This window comes from Bufo bufo, chromosome 3, assembly GCF_905171765.1.
Source record: "Bufo bufo chromosome 3, aBufBuf1.1, whole genome shotgun sequence".
NCBI classification, from domain to species: Eukaryota; Metazoa; Chordata; class Amphibia; order Anura; family Bufonidae; genus Bufo; species Bufo bufo.
In genome coordinates, this window is record NC_053391.1 from 301,363,098 (window position 1) to 301,388,895 (window position 25,798).

A 25,798-nucleotide genomic window follows, 5' to 3' on the forward strand; every position below is an offset into this window, starting at 1 on the left:
CCAGACCTGGACTAAAGCATCTGCCAACTCCTGGACAGTCTGTGGTGTAACGTGACGTTGGTGGATAGAGCGAGACATGATGTCCCAGATGTGCTCAATTGGATTCAGGTCTGGGGAACGGGCAGGCCAGTCCATAACATCAATGCCTTCGTCTTGCAGGAACTGCTGACACACTCCAGCCACATGAGGTCTAGCATTGTCTTGCATTATGAGGAACCCAGGGCCAACCGCACCAGCATATGGTCTCACAAGGGGTCTGAGGATCTCATCTCGGTACCTAATGGCAGTCAGGCTACCTCTGGCGAGCACATGGAGGGCTGTGCGGCCCTCCAAAGAAATGCCACCCCACACCATTACTGACCCAATGCCAAACCGGTCATAGTGGAGGATGTTGCAGGCAGCAGAACGTTCTCCACGGCGTCTCAAGACTCTGTCACATGTGCTCAGTGTGAACCTGCTTTCATCTGTGAAGAGCACAGGGCGCCAGTGGCGAATTTGCCAATCTTGGTGTTCTCTGCAAATGCCAAACGTCCTGCACGGTGTTGGGCTGTAAGCACAACCCCCACCTGTGGACGTCGGGCCCTCATATCACCCTCATGGAGTCTGTTTCTGACCGTTTGAGCAGACACATGCACATTTGTGGCCTGCTGGAGGTCATTTTGCAGTCCTCTGGCAGTGCTCCTCCTGTTCCTCCTTGCACAAAGGCGGAGGTAGCGGTCCTGCTGCTGGCTTGTTGCCCTCCTACGGCCTCCTCCACGTCTCCTGATGTACTGGCCTGTCTCCTGGTAGCGCCTCCATGCTCTGGACACTACGCTGACAGACACAGCAAACCTTCTTGCCACAACTCGCATTGATGTGCCATCCTGGATAAGCTGCACTACCTTAGCCACTTGTGTGGGTTGTAGACTCCATCTCATGCTACCACTAGAGTGAAAGCACCGCCAGCATTCAAAAGTGACCAAAACATCAGCCAGGAAGCATAGGAACTGAGAAGTGGACTGTGGTCACCACCTGCAGAACCACTCCTTTATTGGGGGTGTCTTGCTAATTGCCTATAATTTCCACCTGTTGTCTATGCCATTTGCACAACAGCATGTGAAATTGATTGTCACTCAGTGTTGCTTCCTAAGTGGACAGTTTGATTTTACAGAAGTGTGATTGACTTGGAGTTACATTGTGTTGTTTAAGTGTTCCCTTTATTTTTTTGAGCAGTGTACATCAGGTATATATAAAAAACATATTTTATAAGACTGTAATAAACAACGTGACTTAATGAACCGGATGAAGATCATAAAGATCCTACCTCAATAAGTCATGGCGCCCGCAGAGACCATCGCGCTCCATTGAGCGTCTCAGATAACTCATTGCGCATGTCCAGACTAACATCGTCATGTATGGCGTAGCACATCGACAGAGCGCATGCGCTCTTCGCAATTTTGCTAAAACCACCATGAGCGACCTCACGCTGTGCACAGCCCTGCACAGCCGATAGCCGAGCCGAGGACCAGGAAGCAGTGAGTACAGATCCTTCACCGCTCCCTGGTCCTTCTGTACTAATGAAGCGCTTCCATAATGGAAGCGCTTCATTAGTACAGAGTTAAAGACTGCCCTGATCGCCGCGGCCCGGCTAACAATCTTCCACGCCCCGGTCCTGGGCCGCGGCCCGGCGGTTGGGGACCGCTGGTATAAAATACATCAGGTATATATAAAAAACATCTTTTATAAGACTGTAATAAACAACGTGACTTAATGAACCGGATGAAGATCATAAAGATCCTACCTCAATAAGTCATGGCGCCCGCAGAGACCATCGCGCTCCATTGAGCGTCTCAGATAACTCATTGCGCATGTCCAGACTAACATCGTCATGTATGGCGTAGCACATCGACAGAGTGCATGCGCTCTTCGCAATTATGCTAAAACCACCATGTTGTTTGAAGGCAAACTGCCCCATTGTTCTATAAATATTTGTTATAGGGATATTTCAAGTGCAAAGTGCATCCTCGACAGTTAGCAGGCCGCCATAGGTGAATCCTACATTATCCAGCATATAGGGAGAGTTCCAAATCAGCCGAGATGGAACCCAACCCAGTAGGTCGCCCGTGTCAGAAGGGGACACATCAATGTACCCCGCTGGCACAGACAGCCACAATGTCGGTGATTGCACAGCCCTTTGGGAGGATTCTCCCTTAGATTTTAAGGAAAGCACTGCACATAAATTAAGTATCTGGAATTGCGCAACAGTTAAAAGAGCGGGTACTATTGCTGGGCGTCATCACATTCAAAGAGGTTTGGTCCAGGGATCTTCATCCGGTCGTGTGAATATTAAAATTTCTAAAAGACAAGAGAGAAATTACAAATTAGTTTCAAGTAGGATAATATGTTCGATGTAAGTTACAAATTATACTTTCACCATTCCTTGGCACTATTATACATAATTGGAGCAGGAAGACCACCAACACAAGGAAAATCAGGATCAACCCCAAATCTAGGGTCCTTCACCTAAATTCCACATTAAGACCTCTAGGGTATAGACTATCCAGAGTATATATCCATTGTAATTCTCTTTTTTTTTAAATGCTTTACGGTCAGCGCCTCTTCTGGGTAACGCAATGTGATCTATGATCCAGCATCTTAGATCCCGTTCTGTATGATGAAGGGATCCAAAATGTCTGGAAACAGGTAGATCAATGCGGTTTTTCCTTATTGAGTTTCTGTAATTGTTTAACCTTAATTTCAATTCAGTTGATGTTTCACCAACATATAATAGGTTACATGGACATGATAACACATAGATCACATATGATGAGGAACATGTGAGATGAAATCTGATAGGATACTCTTTCCCTGTATATGGATGTACAAAGGATTTGGATTTACAAATGTGGCGACAATTGACGCAGTTAAGGCACGGGAAACATCCCAAACCCGGCTGCATCAATGTTCGCTGTACCATACTTTATTTAGGACCTATGTCTGCTCTAACCAATTGGTCTCTAATATTCCTGTTCTTACGGTATGACAAAAGAGGAGGAATTTTAAACTCAGGGACATCTTTGATACATCTATTGAGAATGTATCAAAGATGTCCCTGAGTTTAAAATTCCTCCTCTTTTGTCATACCGTAAGAACAGGAATATTAGAGACCAATTGGTTAGAGCAGACATAGGTCCTAAATAAAGTATGGTACAGCGAACATTGACGCAGCCGGGTTTGGGATGTTTCTCGTGCCTTAAAGGGCTTCTGTCACCCCACTAAAGTCTTTTTTTTTTTTTTGGGCTAGTTAAATTACTTATCCTGCGATATATGAAAATATAATGGTGTTACTTACTTTGATTCAGCAGTTTCTTCTAAAAACGAACTTTTATAATATGTAAATTAGGTCTCTACCAGCAAGTAGGGCGGCTACTTGCTGGTAGCAGCTGCAGAAAACCGCCCCCTCGTCGTGTTGATTGACAGGGCCAGCCGGGATCTCCTCCTCCGGCCAGCCCTGTCGGCATTTTAAAAATCGCGCGCCTGTGTTCATTCTGCGCAGGCGCTCTGAGATGAGGAGGCTCGCCTCCTCAGAACTCCCTCAGTGCGCCTGCGCCGATGACGTCTTCTATTTCGGTGATGTCATCGGCGCAGGCGCACTGAGGGAGTTCTGAGGAGGCGAGCCTCCTCATCTCAGAGCGCCTGCGCAGAATGAACACAGGCGCGCGATTTTTAAAATGCCGACAGGGCTGGCCGGAGGAGGAGATCCCGGCTGGCCCTGTCAATCAACACGACGAGGGGGCGGTTTTTTGCGGCGGCTACCAGCAAGTAGCCGCCCTACTTGCTGGTAGAGACCTAATTTACATATTATAAAAGTTCATTTTTAGAAGAAACTGCTGAATCAAAGTAAGTAAGACCATTATATTTTCATATATCGCAGTATAAGTAATTTAACTAGCCCAAAAAAAAAAAAGACTTTAGTGGGGTGACAGAAGCCCTTTAACTGCGTCAATTGTCGCCACATTTGTAAATCCAAATCCTTTGTACATCCATATACAGGGAAAGAGTATCCTATCAGATTTCATCTCACATGTTCCTCATCATATGTGATCTATGTGTTATCATGTCCATGTAACCTATTATATGTTGGTGAAACATCAACTGAATTGAAATTAAGGTTAAACAATCACAGAAACTCCATAAGGAAAAACCGCATTGATCTACCTGTTTCCAGACATTTTGGATCCCTTCATCATACAGAACGGGATCTAAGATGCTGGATCATAGATCACATTGCGTTACCCAGAAGAGGCGGTGACCGTAAAGCATTTAAAAAAAAAAAAGAGAATTACAATGGATATATACTCTGGATAGTCTATACCCTAGAGGTCTTAATGTGGAATTTAGGTGAAGGACCCTAGATTTGGGGTTGATCCTGATTTTCCTTGTGTTGGTGGTCTTCCTGCTCCAATTATGTATAATAGTGCCAAGGAATGGTGAAAGTATAATTTGTAACTTACATCGAACATATTATCCTACTTGAAACTAATTTGTAATGTCTCTCTTGTCCTTTTAGAAATTTTAATATTCACACGACCGGATGAAGATCCCTGGACCAAACCTCTTTGAATGTGATGACGCCCAGCAATAGTACCCGCTCTTTTAACTGTTGCGCAATTCCAGATACTTAATTTATGTGAAGTGCTTTCCTTAAAATCTAAGGGAGAATCCTCCCTAGGGCTGTGCAATCACCGACATTGTGGCTGTCTGTGCCAGCGGGGTACATTGATGTGTCCCCTTCTGACACGGGCGACCTACTGGGTTGGGTTCCATCTCGGCTGATTTGGAACTCTCCCTATATGCTGGATAATGTAGGATTCACCTATGGCGGCCTGCTAACTGTCGAGGATGCACTTTGCACTTGAAATATCCCTATAACAAATATTTATAGAACAATGGGGCAGTTTGCCTTCAAACAACATGGTGGTTTAGCATAATTGCGAAGAGCGCATGCACTCTGTCGATGTGCTACGCCATACATGACGATGTTAGTCTGGACATGCGCAATGAGTTATCTGAGACGCTCAATGGAGCGCGATGGTCTCTGCGGGCGCCATGACTTATTGAGGTAGGATCTTTATGATCTTCATCCGGTTCATTAAGTCACGTTGTTTATTACAGTCTTATAAAAGATGTTTTTTATATATACCTGATGTATTTTATACCAGCGGTCCCCAACCGCCGGGCCGCGGCCCAGGACCGGGCCGTGGAAGATTGTTAGCCGGGCCGCGGCGATCAGGGCAGTCTTTAACTCTGTACTAATGAAGCGCTTCCATTATGGAAGCGCTTCATTAGTACAGAAGGACCAGGGAGCGGTGAAGGATCTGTACTCACTGCTTCCTGGTCCTCGGCTCGGCTATCGGCTGTGCAGGGCTGTGCACAGCGTGAGGTCGCTCTGTGACGTCACGCTGTGCGCCGCTATACACAGCCAGAGCCGACAGCAGAATGAAGAGGATCGCGATGGTGACCAGGAGAGGTAAGTGTTTTTTTATTTTATTTGATTTGCACTGATGGCTGACCTGGGGGACATGGGGCTGACTTGGGGGGCTTATGGGCTGGCTGACATGGGGGGCTTATGGGCTGGCTGACATGGGGGGCTTATGGTCTGGCTGACATGGGGGGCTTATGGGCTGGCTGACATGGGGGGCTTATGGGCTTGCTGACATGGGGGGCTTATGGGCTGGCTGATATGGGGGGCTTATGAGCTGGCTGACATGGGGGGCTTATGGCTGGCTGACATGGGGGGCTTATGGGCTGGCTGACATGGGGGGCTTATGGGCTGGCTGACATGGGGGGCTTATGGGCTGGCTGACATGGGGGCTTATGGGCTGGCTGACATGGGGGGCTAATGGGGGGCTTATGGGCTGGCTGACATGTGGGGCTAATGGGGGGCTTATGGCTGACATCAAAGGGCTAATGGGGGCTTATGGCTGACATGAGGGGCTAATGGGGGGCTTATGGCTGACATGAAGGGCTAATGGGGGGCTTATGGCTGACATGAAGGGCTAATGGGGGGCTTATGGCTGACATGAAGGGCTAATGGGGGCTTATGGCTGACATGAGGAGCTAATGGGGGCTTATGGCTGACATGAGGAGCTAATGGGGGCTTATGGCTGACATGAGGGGCTAATGGCTGACATGCAGGACTAATGGGGGGCTTATGGCTGACATGAAGGGCTAATGGGTGGCTTATGGCTGACATGAAGGGCTAATGGGTGGCTTATGGCTGACATGAAGGGCTAATGGGGGGCTTATGGCTGACATGAAGGGCTAATGGGGGCTTATGGCTGACATGAGGGGCTAATGGGGGGCTTATGGCTGACATGAGGGGCTAATGGGGGGCTTATAGCTGACATGAAGGGCTAATGGGGTGCTTATGGCTGACATGAGGGGCTAATGGGGGGCTTATGGCTGACATTGGGGGGGGGGTTATGGCTGACATTGGGGGCTGATAGATGGCTAAAGGTTTGGTGGTTGATCTGAGCCATTGGGGGTCTAATCTGAGGTCTGATTAACATTGGGGGTCTGATTGCTGGTCTGACCTGAGGTGTAATGAAAAATATTTTTTTCTTATTGTTCTCCTTTAAAACCTAGGTGCATCTTATAGGGCGAAAAATACGGTACAGTGCAGCAGAGACCAGTGCAGCAGAGACCAGTGCAGCAGAGACCAGTGCAGCAGAGACCATAGTCAGTTTATATAGTCATTATATAGTGTTATATATTTTAACCACTTAAGGACCACAGGTTTATACCCCCCTAAAGACCAGGCCCTTTTTTACAAATCGGCACTCCACAACTTTAGCGGTTTATTGCTCGGTCATGCAACTTACCACCCAAATGAATTTGACCTCCTTTTCTTCTCACTAATAGAGCTTTCATTTGGTGGTATTTCATTGCTGCTGACATTTTTACTTTTTTTGTTATTAATCGAAATTTAATGATTTTTTTGCAAAAAAATGACATTTTTCACTTTCAGTTGTAAAATTTTGCAAAAAAAACGACATCCATATATAAATTTTGCTCTGAATTTATTGTTCTACTTGTCTTTGATAAAAAAAAAATGTTTGGGTAAAAAAAAAATGGTTTGGGTAAAAGTTATAGCGTTTACAAACTATGGTACAAAAATGTGAATTTCCGCTTTTTGAAGCAGCTCTGACTTTCTGAGCACCTGTCATGTTTCCTGAGGTTCTACAATGCCCAGACAGTACAAACACCCCACAAATGACCCCATTTCGGAAAGTAGACACCCTAAGGTATTCGCTGATGGGCATAGTGAGTTCATAGAACTTTTTATTTTTTGTCACAAGTTAGCGGAAAATTATGATTTTTTTATTTTTTTTTCTTACAAAGTCTCATATTCCACTAACTTGTGACAAAAAAATAAAAACTTCCATGAACTCACTATGCCCATCAGCGAATACCTTGGGATGTCTTCTTTCCAAAATGGGGTCACTTGTGGGGTAGTTATACTGCCCTGGCATTCTAGGGGCCCAAATGTGTGGTAAGGAGTTTGAAATCAAATTCTGTAAAAAAATGACCAGTGAAATCCGAAAGGTGCTCTTTGGAATATGGGCCCCTTTGCCCACCTAGGCTGCAAAAAAGTGTCACACATCTGGTATCGCCGTACTCAGGAGAAGTTGGGGAATGTGTTTTGGGGTGTCATTTTACATATACCCATGCTGGGTGAGAGAAATATCTTGGTCAAATGCCAACTTTGTATAAAAAAATGGGAAAAGTTGTCTTTTGCCAAGATATTTCTCTCACCCAGCATGGGTATATGTAAAATGACACCCCAAAACACATTCCCCAACTTCTCCTGAATACGGAGATACCACATGTGTGACACTTTTTTGCAGCCTAGGTGGGCAAAGGGGCCCATATTCCAAAGAGCACCTTTCGGATTTCACTGGTCATTTTTTACAGAATTTGATTTCAAACTCCTTACCACACATTTGGGCCCCTAGAATGCCAGGGCAGTATAACTACCCCACAAGTGACCCCATTTTGGAAAGAAGACACCCCAAGGTATTCGCTGATGGGCATAGTGAGTTCATGGAAGTTTTTATTTTTTGTCACAAGTTAGTGGAATATAAGACTTTGTAAGAAAAAAAAAAAAAAAAAATCATCATTTTCCACTAACTTGTGACAAAAAATATAAAATTCTAGGAACTCGCCATGCCCCTCATGGAATACCTTGGGGTGTTTCCTTTCCAAAATGGGGTCACTTGTGGGGTAGTTATACTGCCCTGGCATTTTCCAGGGGCCCTAATGTGTGGTAAGTAGGTAAATGACCTGTGAAATCCTAAAGGTGCTCTTTGGAATGTGGGCCCCTTTGCCCACCTAGGCTGCAAAAAAGTGTCACACATGTGGTATCGCCGTATTCAGGAGAAGTTGGGGAATGTGTTTTGGGGTGTCATTTTACATATACCCATGCTGGGTGAGAGAAATATCTTGGCAAAAGACAACTTTTCCCATTTTTTTATACAAAGTTGGCATTTGACCAAGATATTTCTCTCACCCAGCATGGGTATATGTAAAATGACACCCCAAAACACATTCCCCAACTTCTCCTGAGTACGGCGATACCAGATGTGTGACACTTTTTTGCAGCCTAGATGCGCAAAGGTGCCCAAATTCCTTTTAGGAGGGCATTTTTAGACATTTGGATACCAGACTTCTTCTCAGGCTTTGGGGCCCCTAGAATGCCAGGGCAGTATAAATACCCCACATGTGACCCCATTTTGGAAAGAAGACACCCCAAGGAATTCAATGAGGGGCATGGCGAGTTCATAGAATTTTTTTTTTTGGCACAAGTTAGCGGAAATTTATATTTTTTATTTTTTTCTCACAAAGTCTCCCTTTCCGCTAACTTGGGACAAAAATTTCAATCTTTCATGGACTCAATATGCCCCTCACGGAATACCTGGGGGTGTCTTCTTTCCGAAATGGGGTCACATGTGGGGTGTTTATACTGCCCTGGCATTCTAGGGGCCCTAAAGCGTGAGAAGAAGTCTGGAATATAAATGTCTAAAAAATTTTACGCATTTGGATTCCGTGAGGGGTATGGTGAGTTCATGTGAGATTTAATTTTTTGACACAAGTTAGTGGAATATGAGACTTTGTAAGAAAAAAATAATAATTTCCGCTAACTTGGGCCAAAAAAATGTCTGAATGGAGCCTTACAGAGGGGTGATCAATGACAGGGGGGTGATCAATGACAGGGGGGTGATCAGGGAGTCTATATGGGGTGATCACCCCCCTGTCATTGATCACCCCCCTATAAGGCTCCATTCAGATGTCTGTATGTGTTTTGCGGATCCGATCCATGTATCCGTGGATCCGTAAAAATCATACGGACATCTGAATGCAGCCTGACAGGGGGGGGTGATCAATGACAGGGGCGGTGATCAATGACAGGGGGGTGATTAGGGAGTCTATATGGGGTGATCACCCCCCCTGGAAGGCTCCAGGGAGACGCCTGTATGTGTTTTGCGGATCCGATCCATCTATCAGTGGATCCGTAAAAATCACGCGGACGTCTGAATGGAGCTTTACAGGGGTGTGATCAATGACAGGGGGGTGATGAGGGAGTCTATATGGGGTGATCACCACAGTCATTGATCACGCCCCTGTAAGGCTCCATTCAGACGTCCGTATGCGTTTTGCGGATCCGATCCATCTATCAGTGGATCCGTAAAAATCATGCGGACGTCTTAATGGAGCTTTACAGGGGGGTGATCAATGACAGGGGGGTAATCAATGACAGGGGGGTGATCAGGGAGTCTATATGGGGTGATCACCACAGTCATTGATCACGCCCCTGTAAGGCTCCATTCAGACGTCCGTGTGCGTTTTGCGGATCCGATCCATCTATCAGTGGATCCGTAAAAATCATGCAGACGTCTGAATGGAGCTTTACAGGGGTGTGATCAATGACAGGGGGGTGATGAGGGAGTCTATATGGGGTGATCAACACAGTCATTGATCACGCCCCTGTAAGGCTCCATTCAGACGTCCGTGTGCGTTTTGCGGATCCGATCCATCTATCAGTGGATCCGTAAAAATCATGCGGACGTCTGAATGGAGCTTTACAGGGGTGTGATCAATGACAGGGGGGTAATCAATGACAGGGGGGTGATCAGGGAGTCTATATGGGGTGATCAGGGGCTAATAAGGGGTTAATAGGTGACGGGGGGGGGGGTGTAGTGTAGTGTAGTGGTGCTTGGTGCTACTTTACTGAGCTACCTGTGTCCTCTGGTGGTCGATCCAAACAAAGGGGACCACCAGAGGACCAGGTAGCAGGTATATTAGACGCTGTTATCATAACAGCGTCTAATATACCTGTTAGGGGTTAAAAAAATCACATCTCCAGCCTGCCAGCGAACGATCACCGCTGGCAGGCTGGAGATCAACTCTCTTACCTTCCGTTCCTGTGAGCGCGCGCGCCTGTGTGCGCGCGTTCACAGGAAATCTCGGCTCACGCGAGATGACGCCAATTGGCGTTAGTGTGACCTGGGAGCGCCGCAGAAATGACGCCTTTCGGCGTTAGTGTGACGGTAAGTGGTTAATATGCACCTTTGTGTTTTGTTATGCGCGTGAATTAGTCGGTCCCGCCCACCCCCTAAGCCCCGCCCCAGAACTCTGCCCCCTCCACCCCCCCCCCGAACCGGTCCCTGGGAAAATTGTCTTGCATGAAACCGGTCCTTGGTGCAAAAAAGGTTGGGGACCACTGTTTTATACTATACGCTTATTTGATTTATACACAAGGATGCCGTTTATGTATCTTGATCTTATTGCACATGTCACTTTGTTTATTCTTTTGCATATGTATCAGATGCATTTAATCAAACAATGATTGGAATCACACTGTGATTGGTTGGTCACTTATGACATGCCTTTATATACTTTCTGTTTCACTGTTTCAATGCTTGAGGAAGGCTCATGTGAGCCGAAACGTCGCAAGTTTGCCACAATATGGGTGAATAAAGTTTTATTGTTTTCACTACAATTCAGGAGTGCAGTCCAACTTTTTTTCTTTTTTTATAATATTGGGTATTGCTGAAACCCATTGTTGGACATTGCACCTGCTCTCTGGATGGTGCTCCCGTTGGATTTTTCTTCAAATATATATATATATATATTAAAAAATTGCAAAAAAGGGCAGCACTCCAGAGAGTAAAAATGAAGAAAATCTCTTTATTCACCCATATGGGACATGCGACGTTTCGGCTCTATGCAGGAGCCTTTCTCAAGCTTGAGAAAGGCTCCTGCATAGAGCCGAAACGTCGCATGTCCCATATGGGTGAATAAAGAGATTTTCTTCATTTTTACTCTCTGGAGTGCTGCCCTTTTTTGCAATTTTTATCTTTTTGGATTGGCTTGTATCCATATTGGGCCAGTTGCACCCGTTTTTTATACTATTGACGGTGCTGCCACTACATTTTTTTGTATATATATATATATATATTTAAGAAAATCCCATAACCAAAATGCTTCCTGCAATATCTATAAGAAGTACCACACCCTTTGGCTGCAGACGTGAGGTAATAAAACGCATGACGGCTTCTATAGACAGAAAGCACTTGGGATCTGTTACCTCCTTTAAAACTGAAACAAAAAGCTTTCCCGCCAAAGAAAAACCAGGTTTGCTATCTGATATTTCTACGTCACACACAAATTATTACTCGCACCGCCCTCCGGGGGTGAATTTAAAAATATATAATAAAAAAAAAAAAAAAGGCGGTCTCAGGTTTCTTTTATATATAGTCTTTTTACGCCGAGTTCTTTCTTATTTTCGCGGGCAATGTCTTGTCTCCTCCCCGCTTCATACACATTGCGTTTCCTCGCCTGGCGGAAGGTTACAGCAAGGGCTGTGTATCCCGCTATTGGTATCACTCCGCGAGGCGGTGTTCACAAGCATAACCGAAAAGACAGAAGACGCCATTTTGTGCAGCTAATTCACTAGCCGACCATCGGGGAGAAGCCTTCGCTTCTGCTACCTTCCAGTTTTCTCTTAGATCATTCCCATTTAAACCCTCAAGCTGGAGGTGTCAGGAGGCGGCGTGATTAGGGGGCCGGCGGGCAATAATGATTGCCGCATTTACGTGGGGAACTTGCCCCCTGATATCCGCACCAAGGACATCGAGGACGTGTTCTACAAGTACGGCGCCATCCGGGACATCGATCTGAAAAATAGGCGAGGAGGTCCTCCGTTCGCTTTTGTAGAATTTGAAGATCCGAGGTAAGTATTTGTGAAGGAGGTGGCATGCACCCTCCTGCGCTTGGTTGTACCCTGTAGAAAATACCGAGGCTGCAGCACGGTAGTGAGGCCTACCGTACGAAATGAGTTAAATCTTTTTTTACGAGAGGGGTGACTGTAATTGCGGTCCCGCGTGCTGTGGTGTACGGTGGCTGGGGGTGCAGCCATTAGCACGTGGTTCCGTTGGCTTTCCACCACCTGAGGCGCCATTGTTCACGTCGTGCCTGCTTTGTGTCAGTAGTGCAGCCCTTTGTTTCACCATGATGCTGTGCGGTAACGCTGCTGATGATAATACACCAGGTGCTGCTTCTTTCTATCACACTTTAGAGGGATATCATGAATTCATGGTTTTTCACTTATATGCATTGGACTTACTGTTTTTCACATAGCATTGCTTCTGCACAAACTATCAAATATTAGATGGTCTCTTAATTGACTCCTGTTGAGATTCCACCACATCCAATATTCCCTTATACTATTCCTTCGTTGGTCCAGCTGTGGTAAAATCTCCAATGGTTTGGCTCAATCCCGGAGTGCTTTAGAAGCAGTTTAGGCTATATTCACACTAGCGGCACGGACCTCGGGCAGGCTGTTCCATCGGGTGAACAGCCTGCCGGATCAGTCCTGCCGCTAATGACCATGCACCCCGGACTTCCGCTTTGTCCCCATTGACTATAATGGGGGGGGGCGATGCGAAGGCACGGCGGCGAGAGGCTGTCGGAATAAATGTCGGACATGTAGTTTTATTCCGACAGCCTCTCCCACGCCTCTGCCGTAACTCTGCCTCCGTCCCCATTGTAGTCAATGGGGATGAAGTGGCAGTCCGGGGGCATACGATCACTAGCGGCAGGATGTTCACCCGACGGAACAGCCTGCCGGAGGTCCGTGCCGCTAGTGCGAAAGTAGCCTTAGTTATTTCTTTCTAATGGAAGCATGCCCCGGCCGGTAGCACGCCTCCTATATGATGCTCATGCTCCGGTAGTTTGTGCAGAAACAATACTTTATGCAATTATCTTTAGTCTGTTGCGCTACCGACAGTTTCTTGCAGCACTTAGTCCACATTGCGCAATAGCGCCAGTGATCACAATTTTTGTTGATATTGGACTTGCTATGTGTCTGGTAATGGGGCGTGGGGGAGGGGATGGCTATTTCTATGTTTAAGACATAACTTTTATTATATATAGGGATGCAGAAGATGCTGTTTACGGACGTGATGGGTATGATTACGATGGGTACCGTCTACGCGTTGAATTTCCACGAAGTGGTCGAGGGGCAGGAGGAGGAGGAGGTGGAGGAAGAGGAGGAGGTGGTGGTGGTGGTGGTGGAGGAGGCGGCGGAGGAGGAGGAGGTGGTGGAGGTGGTGGAGCACCACGTGGAAGATATGGGCCTCCATCCAGACGCTCAGAGTACAGAGTAGTAGTATCAGGTATGTTTGTGATACATTTTAGTTATAGGGGTTATCCAAGAGTTTTTTTACACACTTATATAGGGCTACCATATTCCACGGCGCTTTACAGACATTAGCATCAGGCTGTCCCTAGTGGAGCTCACAATCTAAGGTCCCTATCAGAAAGGGAATAGCTGGCCCAGGAGTATTACACATAACCCAGTAGAGGGGATCCAGTAAGTATGATCTCTACCATGGGCCACTCTGGGAGGTCTAACTCTTGGATAACCCCCTTTAAAAATATTTTAAGTTCAGTGTATGTTCACACTGTATTTTTCTACCCAGAAGATCCTTCACAATATCTGTTGCAGAATTTTGATGTGGAAAAACTATTTCTCCGTGGATGGGTATTAATATCTGCCCACCGAGCCAGCGTTGGTCAACTTTTACTGAAGGTGCTTCCTGGAGCATGTGATCCTAGCCAAGTTACAACCCCCAAATAAAATTAAGCTTCAACCATGTAATGTAATATATTTCAATACAATTAGACCATCTGACGGAGGCCCCAGTCACATGTCCGTAACTTGTTTTGCGGATCCGCAAAACGCGGACAACTGTAATGTGCGTTCCACATTTTGCGGCCCGCACATCGCTGGCACTAATGCCCCCTTGTTTCATAAGTGTTTTGTGCTGTCCATGCACAGGTCCTGTCATAAAATGGCTGCTGATGGAGGCTCACGTGACCAGGCTGATCACCTCCATTCAGATTCTTCAGACAGCAGCTGCAGAGTATCACTATGGGGAGTTCCGTGCAGTGTGTTTCAATGGAGGAGGCTGAGTGATGTCTGGCACATGACCCTCCATCAGCAGCCATCCTGAGCACAGGACCTCCCCTGTGGACAGCACAAAGGACTTGGTTAAGACACAGAATTATTGTATTGGTGTCATATAGTTATCTTACCTGCACATTTTTCAGTAGTAGCCAGAAAGTGGCCAACCCCTTTAAAGAAGATCTCCCACAAAAAGGTTTTATTCTGACCTGCTAGAAAGGTACATGATGTAATCTGTAGTGAATGTAATTATCATACCAGTGGCTGTATTTGTGAGCTATTCCTCCATTATGCTTCTTGGCTCTCCAAATACCACAGGATCCTGTGTGTGGAGAGGAAGTCAGTTTCTCTATGTATTCCTATGGGAGCCTCAGTCTCATAGGAGTGAATAGAGACATAACTGACTTCCTGTCCTGTGTCAGTTGGAGATCAGGGAGTTGGTCAAAGGAGACACATACAGTCACTGGTGAGAAGACCACATTCACTACAGATTACATCATGTGCCTTTTTAGCAGGTCAAAGAATAATTTTTGCGGGAGTTCTTCTCTATGTGACATATCAGTTTTTATGTAATATGAACTTGCTGCTTTAAAGGGTTTCTATCACTTCATATCACATATTTAGGTGCCAGACACTAACGATCCGCTAGTGTCTGCTCTAACAAACCATCCTAATATAATAGGTTTTGGGGCAGCCGTTTTGCTAAAATAACAACTTATATCTATATGCTAATGAGCCTCTAGGTGCTATGGGGGCGTCATTAGCACCTAGAGGCTCCGTCTACCTTCCTAAACTGCCGCCGCCCAGCGCGTCCCTCCAGCCCGCCCATCTCCTGCTGAATGCGATCCTCTCCGTGCGCGTCTCTGTTCTGCGCATGCGCAGTGAATGTCTGACCGCTTCCCTGCTCAGACATCTCCACTGTGCCTGCGCCGATGACATCATGTCTGAGCAGGGAAGCGGTCAGACATTCACTGCGCATGCGCAGAACAGAGACGCGCACGGAGAGGATCGCATTCAGCAGGAGATGGGCGGGCTGGAGGGACGCGCTGGGCGGCGGCAGTTTAGGAAGGTAGACGGAGCCTCTAGGTGCTAATGACGCCCCCATAGCACCTAGAGGCTCATTAGCATATAGATATAAGTTGTTATTTTAGCAAAACGGCTGCCCCAAAACCTATTATATTAGGATGGTTTGTTAGAGCAGACACTAGCGGATCACTAGTGTCTGACACCTAAATATGTGATACCAAGTGATAGAAACCCTTTAAGTTGTTTTGGTGTGTAAGACACGATAGTAGTCATGACTAAGGTTGTTGCAGGTATTGAAATATCGATACCCAATCGATACTTTTGTCTCGATATCGATACGACTTGATATTATCGATAGTAGGCTGCGCTACTGCGCAGCCTAGCATCACAGATCATGAGTGTGCTTATGTTCCCTCAGCAGCACAGGGGAGAAGGAGTCGCTCTCTCCCTCCCCCTGTGCCGCTGCTGCCAATAAGAGAGAGGCGCGGAGGAGGGGTGTGCACACTGTGCCACCAATGAAAGTTAAGGCAACCGGTCACCTAAAAAAAACGCCTCCCAAACCCGCCAGCATTACCTTAAAGTAGCCAGCAGTATGTTTCTAAAGATCCTTTTCTTCCTCCGGCCAGATGCACCAAAATCTTGAAAAATGAACTTTAATCCCCTGCATGCGCTATGTAACAGCAGAGTTTAAAATCAAGGGGGCAGCGGCCTCCTCAATTAGTCAGGATAACCACACCCCCCTTTCCCTGCTTTTTCGCTTTTAATTGACAGCCAGACGATAGTTTTCAGCTGTACAGCAAAGCCAGCTGAAGTCTCGCACGTGAGCCCTGACGTCTCTGTTAACGTATCTGCACATTGCTGTATACCGCTCTTAGGTAGTTTTCAGCGGCTCAATTCGCAGGCTCCCGGCCGGGTGTGAGTGCGCGTCAGAACATTCGCGTGTGCGGCTGTCAGAGGTGAAGGGGCAGGGAAAGGGGGCGTGGTTATCCAGACTTGACGCAAGGAGGCCGCTGTCCCCTTGACTTTGAATTCTGCTGTTACATAGTGCATGCAGGGGATTAAAGTTCATTTTTCAAGATTTTGGTCCATAAAAATATGCCTATCCATAGAAATGGATGGGTCCGCAATTTCGTTCCGCAAAATGCGATTGAATGGGGCCTAACTACAATCAGTTCTTTGGAGATCACACAATTGTAGATATATCAACTGTATAGATTTATCTCCCTAGATTGAAAATGCACAATAATACTGAAGTTACAATTATCTCAAATCAATCTAGATCTTTCAAAGAACATGGTCTATTTGAATAAATATGTGTATATGGCTTATCAGTTGCCTAATATACAAACAAAATGTATACAATACGACAGAATCTGTCTGGAACAAATCTGCGTCAAAGTTCAAATATGAAGTAAGAGCAGATCCTATTTTCCTTCTGATCTCTTCTCTTGTGTCTTTTGTCTTGGGTGTTGGATCCTTCTCCTTTTTTCTATGGTGTCCCATGCTATTCTTATCCCCCCTGGCACAGTGGGCTTGACCTGATTTTCCACGTGACTAATGACATAATTTTAGTATTTTTTTCACTATTGTTTCTTACTTATTTTCACCACCAGAGGGCACTAGGGTTCTATATCACAAACCTGTGTGTAATGACCCTTAATTCTTCTATTTTCTTTTAATTTTTGTAAAAGATAACCTCTGACCTAAACCTAGGACCAAGTTATAAATATAGATCAGAACGACCTTAAGGTATACTGTCACATTCAGTCTACTTCTAAAATATATAACTTTTAGTCTATATGCACATGAACGTTTGTTTCCATGTCCGTTCCTTTTTTTTTTTTTTTGTGCTGTCCGCATCAGTATGTCCGTTCCGTAGCCCCGCAGATAAATAGAACATGACCTATTCTTATCTATTTTAGGCATTGTTACAATGGATCCGCAAAAAAAACACCAATGCTTTTAATACTGGGGAGGGGGGCGCACTGGCCACCAATGCTTTTAATACTGGGGAGGGAGGGGGGTTAATTGTGGGGATCACAGCCCCCTGTAAGAGATAAGGTGCTGCCAGGCAGCAGGGGGCAGTTATGTACACAGTTCTTAGTATATTCTAACTTGAAGCATCACCATGGGAACGCCTCTGTGTTAGAATATACTGTCGGATCTGAGTTTTCACGATCGTGAAAAAGCTGATGGAGATGGATCCAGATACCATCGTTTGCATTTATAGGTGCGGATCAGTCTGTGCAGATACCAGATGGATCCGCACCTAGCGCAGGTGTGAAAGTAGCCTCATCCGTGTGAAACTCATACGGTCGTGTGCATGTAGCCTTAAACAAACTCTCCCTAGATGCATCATTTTCTTATCTACACATTCTTTAGACATGTACCGTATTTTTCGCTTTATAAGACACACTTTTTTTCCCCCTGAAAGAGGGGGGAAAATGACAGTGCGTCTTATAAAACGATGGTTGACTTTTTTTTACAGGGCTGACACTGATATATCGCTGGCCGCTATGCTGCACAGCGTGGCCGGCGATACATCATTTACAGTTCGGGGAGGGAGGAGGGGCTGGAGGCAACTCACAGCGGGGCCCGGTGCATTCACTGTCTTACACCGGGCCCCGCGCACAGAAGTCTCTTTGTATGTAAAATCTTTCATTATTCCTGAATCAATCGCTCTCCTTTTGATAAACTAGCCTAATCGCCGGCATCAGTACTCACTATGAATGTAGCGTGCAGTCCCTCCGGCGCATGACTTCATCCTGCTTCATTAATGAAGTGGGAGGAGCGTGACTGACTCAGTGACGTCAGTCACATGCTGGCCGGACCGCACGCTGCATTCATAGTGAGTACTGATGCAGGCGATTAGACTAGTTTATCAAAAGGAGAGCGATTGATTCAGGAATAATGAAAGATTTTACATACAAAGAGACTTCTGTGCGTGGGGCCCGGTGTAATACAGTGACTGCATCGGGCTCCGCTGTGAGTTGCCTCCAGCCCCTCCCCGCACTGTAACTGATGTATCGCCGGCCACGCTATGCAGCATAGCGGCCGGCGTTATCAGTGTCAGCTAGTTTATCAAAAGGAGAGCGATTGATTCAGGATTAAAGAAAGATTTTACATACAAAGAATAAAGTACTGTAATGCTGTGAAACACAGGGCCATGAGGGGGACCAGCATAAGATGCTATGTGTGTCATCCACACATATAGCATCTTATCATGGCCCTATGTCACAGCACACATCCCCCATAACAGTGCGTCATCCACAGATTCCCCCCCCCCCCCCCATAACAGTGCGTCATCCAGAGATTCCCCCCCCCCCCCCATAACAGTGCGTCATCCACAGATTCCCCCCCCCCCCCCCATAACAGTGCGTCATCCACAGATTCTTCCCCCCCCCCCCCCCCCCCGATAACAGGTCATCCACAGATTCTCTCCCCCCCCCCCCCCCCATAACAGTGCGTCATCCACAGATTCTCCCCCCCCATAACAGTGCGTCATCCACAGATTCCCCCCCATAGCAGTGCGTCATCCACAGAGCCCCATAACAGTGTCATCCCCAGACCATTAGTTCAAAATCCACCAAAAGCACACCTTTTGGTTCAAAATATTTTTTTTCTTATTTTCCTCCTCAAAAACCTAGGTGCGTCTTACAAAGCGAAAAATACGGTAATTAGCTCCAAATGTTTTTCACACACTCAGGCTATATTGGAAACCTTACCTAATTCTCTACAGTCAAAGAATATATTTTGATTTCAAGATTTATACTTCAGCTTCTTAAAACATAATAATCTAGGATAACTCCGATAATATCACAATACAATCACTTGGTAACAATTATAATCCTTACAACGAATATAGGTTATCTCCCTTCTATTTATTGGGAGTGAAAAAAAACCACCTTAGCACATTCAGTCCTTTGTTCTGCAAGGGTCTCCATCTTTATGTTACGTCTGGGCACCCCCCTTCAATTTACGACCCGAGTAAAGGTTATACAAAGATTCTTGAGTTTCTTTGCAATTCTCTGTCTGGGAAAATCAACTCACTTTGACCTCCTAAAGCATTCAGACAACATTGCTACCATCATGTTCATATATGAATCTGTAATTTGATTTGTATAGGCCTTTACCATATTGATCCCTTTTGTGCTCAATATATCTGACAAATCTTCACTGCAAGAGCCATATGGTGCTCCTTCCTTTCTGGCTTTTCGCTGTAGGGGTACGGCAGGGTCTCTTCAAATACAAAATGGTGCCCCTTTCCTTCTGATCACTGCCGTGTGCCCCTACAGTAGTTTACCAACACATATGGGGTATTTTTCTAAACTTCAGAATCAAAGTAATACATATTGAGGTTTATTTTGCTGTTAACCCTTGCTGTGTTGCAAAAGATAATTGATTGTGATTTAAAAAAAAATCTGCAAAAGACATTTAAAAATGTCACCTCCATTTTCCTTTACTTGTGAAACACCTCAAGGGTTATCAAAGTTTGTAATATAAATTCAATAATCTGAGGGGTGTAGTTTCTAAAATTGGGCCATTTATGGGTTTCCATTATGCCAGCCCCTTAAAGGGAACCTGTCACCTGGATTTTGGGTATAGAGCTGAGGACATGGGTTGCTAGATGGCCGCTAGCACATCCGCAATATCCAGTCCCCATAGCTCTGTGTGCTTTTATTGTGTAAAAAAAACGATTTGATACATATGCAAATTACCCTGAGATGAGTCAGAGCTTGAAAATATGACTCCTCTCTGGTCACACAAGTGAGATGTGACTCTTCTATGCTAATTTGCATATGTATCAAATCGTGTTTTTTTTACACAATAAAAGCACACAGAGCTATGGGGACTGGGTATTGCAGATGTGCTAGCGGCCATCTACCAATCCATGTCCTCAGCTCTATACACAAAATCCCGGTGACAGGTTCCCTTTAATTTTTTAACTGAACTGCGCCTACCTGTTAGTGGCAGGGGTTCGGCAGTCACTGATGGCCGGACCCCCTCCTGCATGCGCCGACATCGGTGAAAATACAGATGCCGTCGCATTAACTCTTGAAGTGTTGCTGTCTGCGCTGACCGCGGCACGTGCACTGTACATGAGGGGATTGGAGCTGCCATTGGGTCTCCGCGCTGCTGTGACAGGGACCTGATGGCATGAAAGGCAGCCCGATGCCTTGGGCATCATGGCTGCCTTCCGGGAGAGCCTGTGAGATCCAGCCCCCTGGATCTCAAAGGCAAGCAGGCTGTGTATTACACTGGTAATACAATTACAGCCAATGCTTTACAATACAGGAGTATTGTAAAGGGGATCAGACCCCCAAAAGTAGAAGTCCCAGAGTGGGACAAAAATTAAATAAAAAAAACCGTCCCTTTCCCAAAATAAAGTAAAAAATAGGGAAAAAAAGAAACTAAACATATATATTGCCATGTCCGTATCGACTGGCTCTATAAAAATATAACCGGACCTAACCCCTCAGATGAACACCGTAAAAAAATAAAATAAAAACTGTGCTAAAAATATTGTCACCTTACATCACTAAAAGTGTAACCTCATGCAATCAAAAAGCGTATGGCCCCCAAAATGGTACCAATCTAACCATCGTCTCATCCTGCAAAATATGAGCCCCTAAGACAATTGCCCAAAAAATAAAATAAACTATAGCTTTCAGAATATGGAGACACTATAAAACATGAGGTGTGTTTTGTTGTTTTTTTTGTTTCAAAAATATTGTGTAAAACTTAAATAAATAAAAAAAGTATACATATTAGGTATTGCCACGTCCCTAACGACCTGCTCTATAAAAATCACATGATCTAATCCCTCAGGTGAACACAAACCACATGATTTAACCTGTCAGATGAATGTTTGAAATAATAAAAACTGCCAGAAAAGCTATTTTTTTTTTGTTACCTTGCCTCACAAAAAGTGTAATATAGAGCAACCAAAAACTATATGTACCCTAAAATAGTACCAACAAAACTGCCACCTTATCCCATAGCTTCCAAAATGGGGTCTTTTTTTGGAGTTTCTACTCTAGGGGTGCATCTTCAAATGGGACATAGCAGCTTGAAATTATTCCAGTGAAATCTGATTTCCAAAAACCGTATGGCATTCCTTTCCTTCTGCGCCCTGCCGTGTGCCCGTACAGCGGTTTACGACCACATATGGGGTGTTTCTGTAAACTACAGAATCGGGGCTGTAACGGACCGTTTCCGCAGACAAGGGGTTAAAATCCGTTCAGGGGCCATAAATATTGAGTTTTGTTTGGCTGTTAACCTTTGCTTTGTTACTGGAAAATATTGGATTAAAATGGAAAATCTGCCAAAAAAGTGAAATTCTGAAATGTCATCTTTTTCCATTAATTCTTGTGGAACACATAAAGGGTTAACAACGTTTGTAAAATTTGTTTTGAATACCTTGAGGGGTGTAGTTTTGAGTGGCTTCTATTATGTAAGCCTCACAAAGTGGCTTTAGACCTGAACTGGTTCTTAACCCCTTAAGGACTCAGCCCTATTTCACCTTAAGGACTTGGCCATTTTTTGCCAATCTGACTAATGTCACTTTAAGTGCTTATAACTTTAAAACCCTTTGCCTTATCCAGGCCATTCTGAGATTGTTTTTTCGTCACATATTGTACTTCATGACACTGGTAAAATGAAGTATAAATAAAAATGAATAAAAAAAAAATGACAATTTCCAAGTTTCAATTTCTATACTTCTATAATACATAGTAATACCTCCAAAAATAGTTATTACTTTACATTCCCCATATGTCTACTTCATGTTTGGATCATTTTGGGAATGATTTTATTTTTTGGGGATGTTAAAAGGCTTAGAAGTTTAGAAGCAAATCTTGAAATTTTTCCAAAACCCAATTTTTAGGTACCAGTTCAGGTCTAAAGTCACTTTGCGAGGCTTACATAATAGAAACCACCCAAAAATGACCCCATTCTATTAACTACACCCCTCAAGGTATTCAAAACTGATTTTACAAACTTTGTTAACCCTTTAGGTGTTCCACAAGAATTAATGGAAAATAGAGATACAATTTCAAAATTTCACTATTTTGGCAGATTTTCCATTTTAATTTTTTTTCCAGTTACAAAGAAAGGGTTACCAGCCAAACCAAACTCAATATTTATGGCCCTGTTTCTGTAGTTTACAGAAACACTCCATATGTGGTCGTAAACCGCTGTACGGGCACACGGCAGGGCGCATAAGGAAAGGAATGCCATACGGTTTTTGGAAGGCAGGTTTTGCTGGACTGTTTTTGTTTTTTTTGACATGTCCCATTTGAAGCCCCCCTGATGCACCCCTAGAGTAGAAACTCCAAAAAAAGTGACCCCATTTTAGAAACTACGGGATAGGGTGGCAGTATTGTTGGTACTAGTTTAGGGTACATATAATTTTTGGTTGCTCTATATTACACTTTTTGTGAGGCAAGGTAACAAGAAATAGCTGTTTTGGCACCGTTTTTATTTTATTTACAACATTCATCTGACAGGTTAGATCATGTGATATTTTTATAGACCAGGTTGTCACGGATGCGGCGATACCGAATATGTATACTTTTTATTTTTTTATTTATGTAAGTTTTACACTGATTTCACAGGACCCCTTCCGGCGTTGACAGGATGCCTGCTAAATGATTTCAGCGGACATCCTGTTCCGATCACCGCCCGCAGAGCTGCAATCTAGTTTTAAATTTAGGATGCAGCCCCGGCAAACGGTTCCGCCCCCTCCCCACGTCATATAGAAATGCCCCGTCCTTCTTCCTGTCTGCGGCCAGAAAACTCGCGCAGGCGCAGTACTGCCAGCGGCCTGCGCGATCATCAAACTCCTGAGGGCAACAGCCTCAAAAGTCTCACTGGGCATGCGCCGAGCCCAGTGATGTGACCTGAGCGCTGTTGCCCTCAGGACGTTGATGATTGCACAGGCCACTGGCAGTACTGCGCCTGCGTGAGTTTTCTGGCCGCAGACAGGAAGAAGGACGGGGCATTTCTATAAGGTAGACTATGACGTGGGGAGGGGGCGGAACCGTTTGCCGGGGCTGTGGGAGGTTATTTGATGATCAGAAAACATTCTTGGGCACTGCAGGGGGGCGTCACTGGGCTCCGGAGAGTGAAAAAAACGCCCCTCTGGGCACCTTGGACCCTAATTAGCATAACAGAAAAATAGCTTTTATATCAAAACTACATAACAAAAATAAGTAAAAAGACGACTGCTGGAAATAAGGTACTTTAGTCAACATAGCGATGGTGCCAGCTTAAAATGGTAAAAGCAGGTGACAGATTCCCTTTTAAGGGAGGTTTCTAGAGGATCTGAAATGACAATTGTGCAGAGCAGAACTGTTATTTTGGTATATGGATTAGAAAATGGCATAATAGTATTTGTTGCTCATCACTGTTCACTTCATGTTCTTACACCAAAGAGACACATTGCTTAAATGTGGTGTAATATATTTTCTTACTATTTCTCCTGACCCTGCCTACTGTGATGGAAGTGTTTTTGGCAGGGTTTGTCTGTGTAATAAATGTCCCATGTTTTAGTGATACTCAAATACTATTTTTATTTTAAATCCGTCAGGACTGCCTCCAAGTGGAAGCTGGCAGGATTTAAAGGATCACATGCGTGAGGCAGGTGATGTATGTTATGCCGACGTTTACCGGGATGGTACTGGTGTTGTCGAATTTGTGCGGAAGGAAGATATGACCTATGCTGTGCGGAAACTGGATAATACTAAATTTAGGTCACATGAGGTAGGTACTTCTCATTGTATCCCTTCTGTTTGCTGCATGGCTATTAATAATTAACTTTATTGTCAGAAGGTAAGAGGGGGGCTCACCAGAACATGGATTCCATCATCTACATTCAAACGTAGCGTTACATCTTGCCTGAATTGCAAAGCTGGTTAAGCTTGGCTTGTTCAATCCCAGGTTCTATCTGTTTAATAGGGAGAAACTGCCTACATTCGGGTTAAAGTTGATGGTCCAAGAAGTCCAAGCTATGGAAGATCGCGTTCTCGCAGTCATAGTCGTAGCAGGAGCCGTAGTAGAAGCAACAGTCGCAGCCGCAGCTACTCACCAAGAAGAAGCCGTGGATCCCCTCGCTACTCTCCCCGCCACAGCAGATCTCGTTCACGTACATAAATAGCTGACAGTGTTTTTTTTTTTGTTTTGTTTTTTTGTAGACCCTTTCATTGTATACACAGTTTAAGTCCTTTACTTTTTTATTTTACTGTTTTATTAAAGTGTTAATCCTGTTGTGTAGAATAGTAAGGCTAGTCCTTATACCTACATATTCCTTCTCAATTGAGTCTTGCCTAGAGGTGCATTTTAACAACTGTAGGCAGAACTACACTGCAGTTAAGCTAGCCACTTTTCAGAAGCACCAGCACTGGTGTGTTGACTGCAATGTTTGACATGGGGATTTGGGTGAATATGGTTAAAAAAAAATAATAATAATAATTCCTTTGTGGGGAAACCTTATTTTACCTTGCCTTTTCATGTGTCTTTCTGTAGACATATCTGAAGAGATGGATTAAAGGATAATGGAGGACATTTCAATCATTTTAGGATTGTCAAATGGAGGCTTGAGGAGGATCAAATCAAATGTGGAGGCCATGGTATGACTCCAAGTGCTATTGTGAGATGAAAATGGCAGTATTGAAGTTATATGCTATATTAGGTTAAGACCAGTACAGGCAACCAAATGTTGCTTTCCTTTTGTAACTTAATGTCGGTAATGTCTGTTGGCAAATGTGCCACAATACACTTGTTTTGTGGACTTGCTAACGTGTAGAGTATAATATCAGTACTGCTAACTCTGCATGTCCTCTTTGTGACTAGTAATTTGCTATTTTTTTTAATGTCAATTAAAATACATTTCAAACTCTTTGTGTAGATTGCTATACATTGGCAGATGTTTTGATTCAGAGTCCCACCTACTGATCTTAATAGTTGTGTAATACAGGCCTGTAGGTGGAACTCTGATTTTTCTCTGCTTTATTTAAAGGGGTTGTCTGAGTTATTTAAAAAAAATAAAAAAAATAAAGCAATGTAAATCTTATGGTCCGCAACATATACATAAGCTTAGCAAGTTTTATGCAAAAAAATTACATTGACTTTTTCCCCTAGTTCTGTTATGGCCCCTTTGTTTACATGCAGTTGCAGAGCTGTGGGGGCGTGTAACAACAATCTGAGGGTGTCAAAGGCTGCCTTCCCCTCTCTCTACAATGCAAAGGGAGTGAATAAAATTGC

At 44.7% G+C, this 25,798-nt stretch overlaps 1 protein-coding gene across 1 annotated transcript in view; it reads left to right on the forward strand.

Annotated features, from left to right (window-relative positions):
• The window catches only part of SRSF1 (serine and arginine rich splicing factor 1), a 117,466-nt gene that overhangs the window by 85,966 nt on the left and 5,702 nt on the right, over positions 1-25,798 (forward strand). Inside the window, exons 2-6 of the mRNA XM_040422227.1 lie at positions 12,064-12,274; positions 13,477-13,718; positions 24,126-24,298; positions 24,494-24,680; positions 25,061-25,164. Of these exons, the coding sequence (XP_040278161.1) occupies positions 12,064-12,274; positions 13,477-13,718; positions 24,126-24,298; positions 24,494-24,680; positions 25,061-25,083 (836 nt within the window). The 3' untranslated portion in view covers positions 25,084-25,164. The remainder of the gene's footprint in view (positions 1-12,063; positions 12,275-13,476; positions 13,719-24,125; positions 24,299-24,493; positions 24,681-25,060; positions 25,165-25,798) is intronic.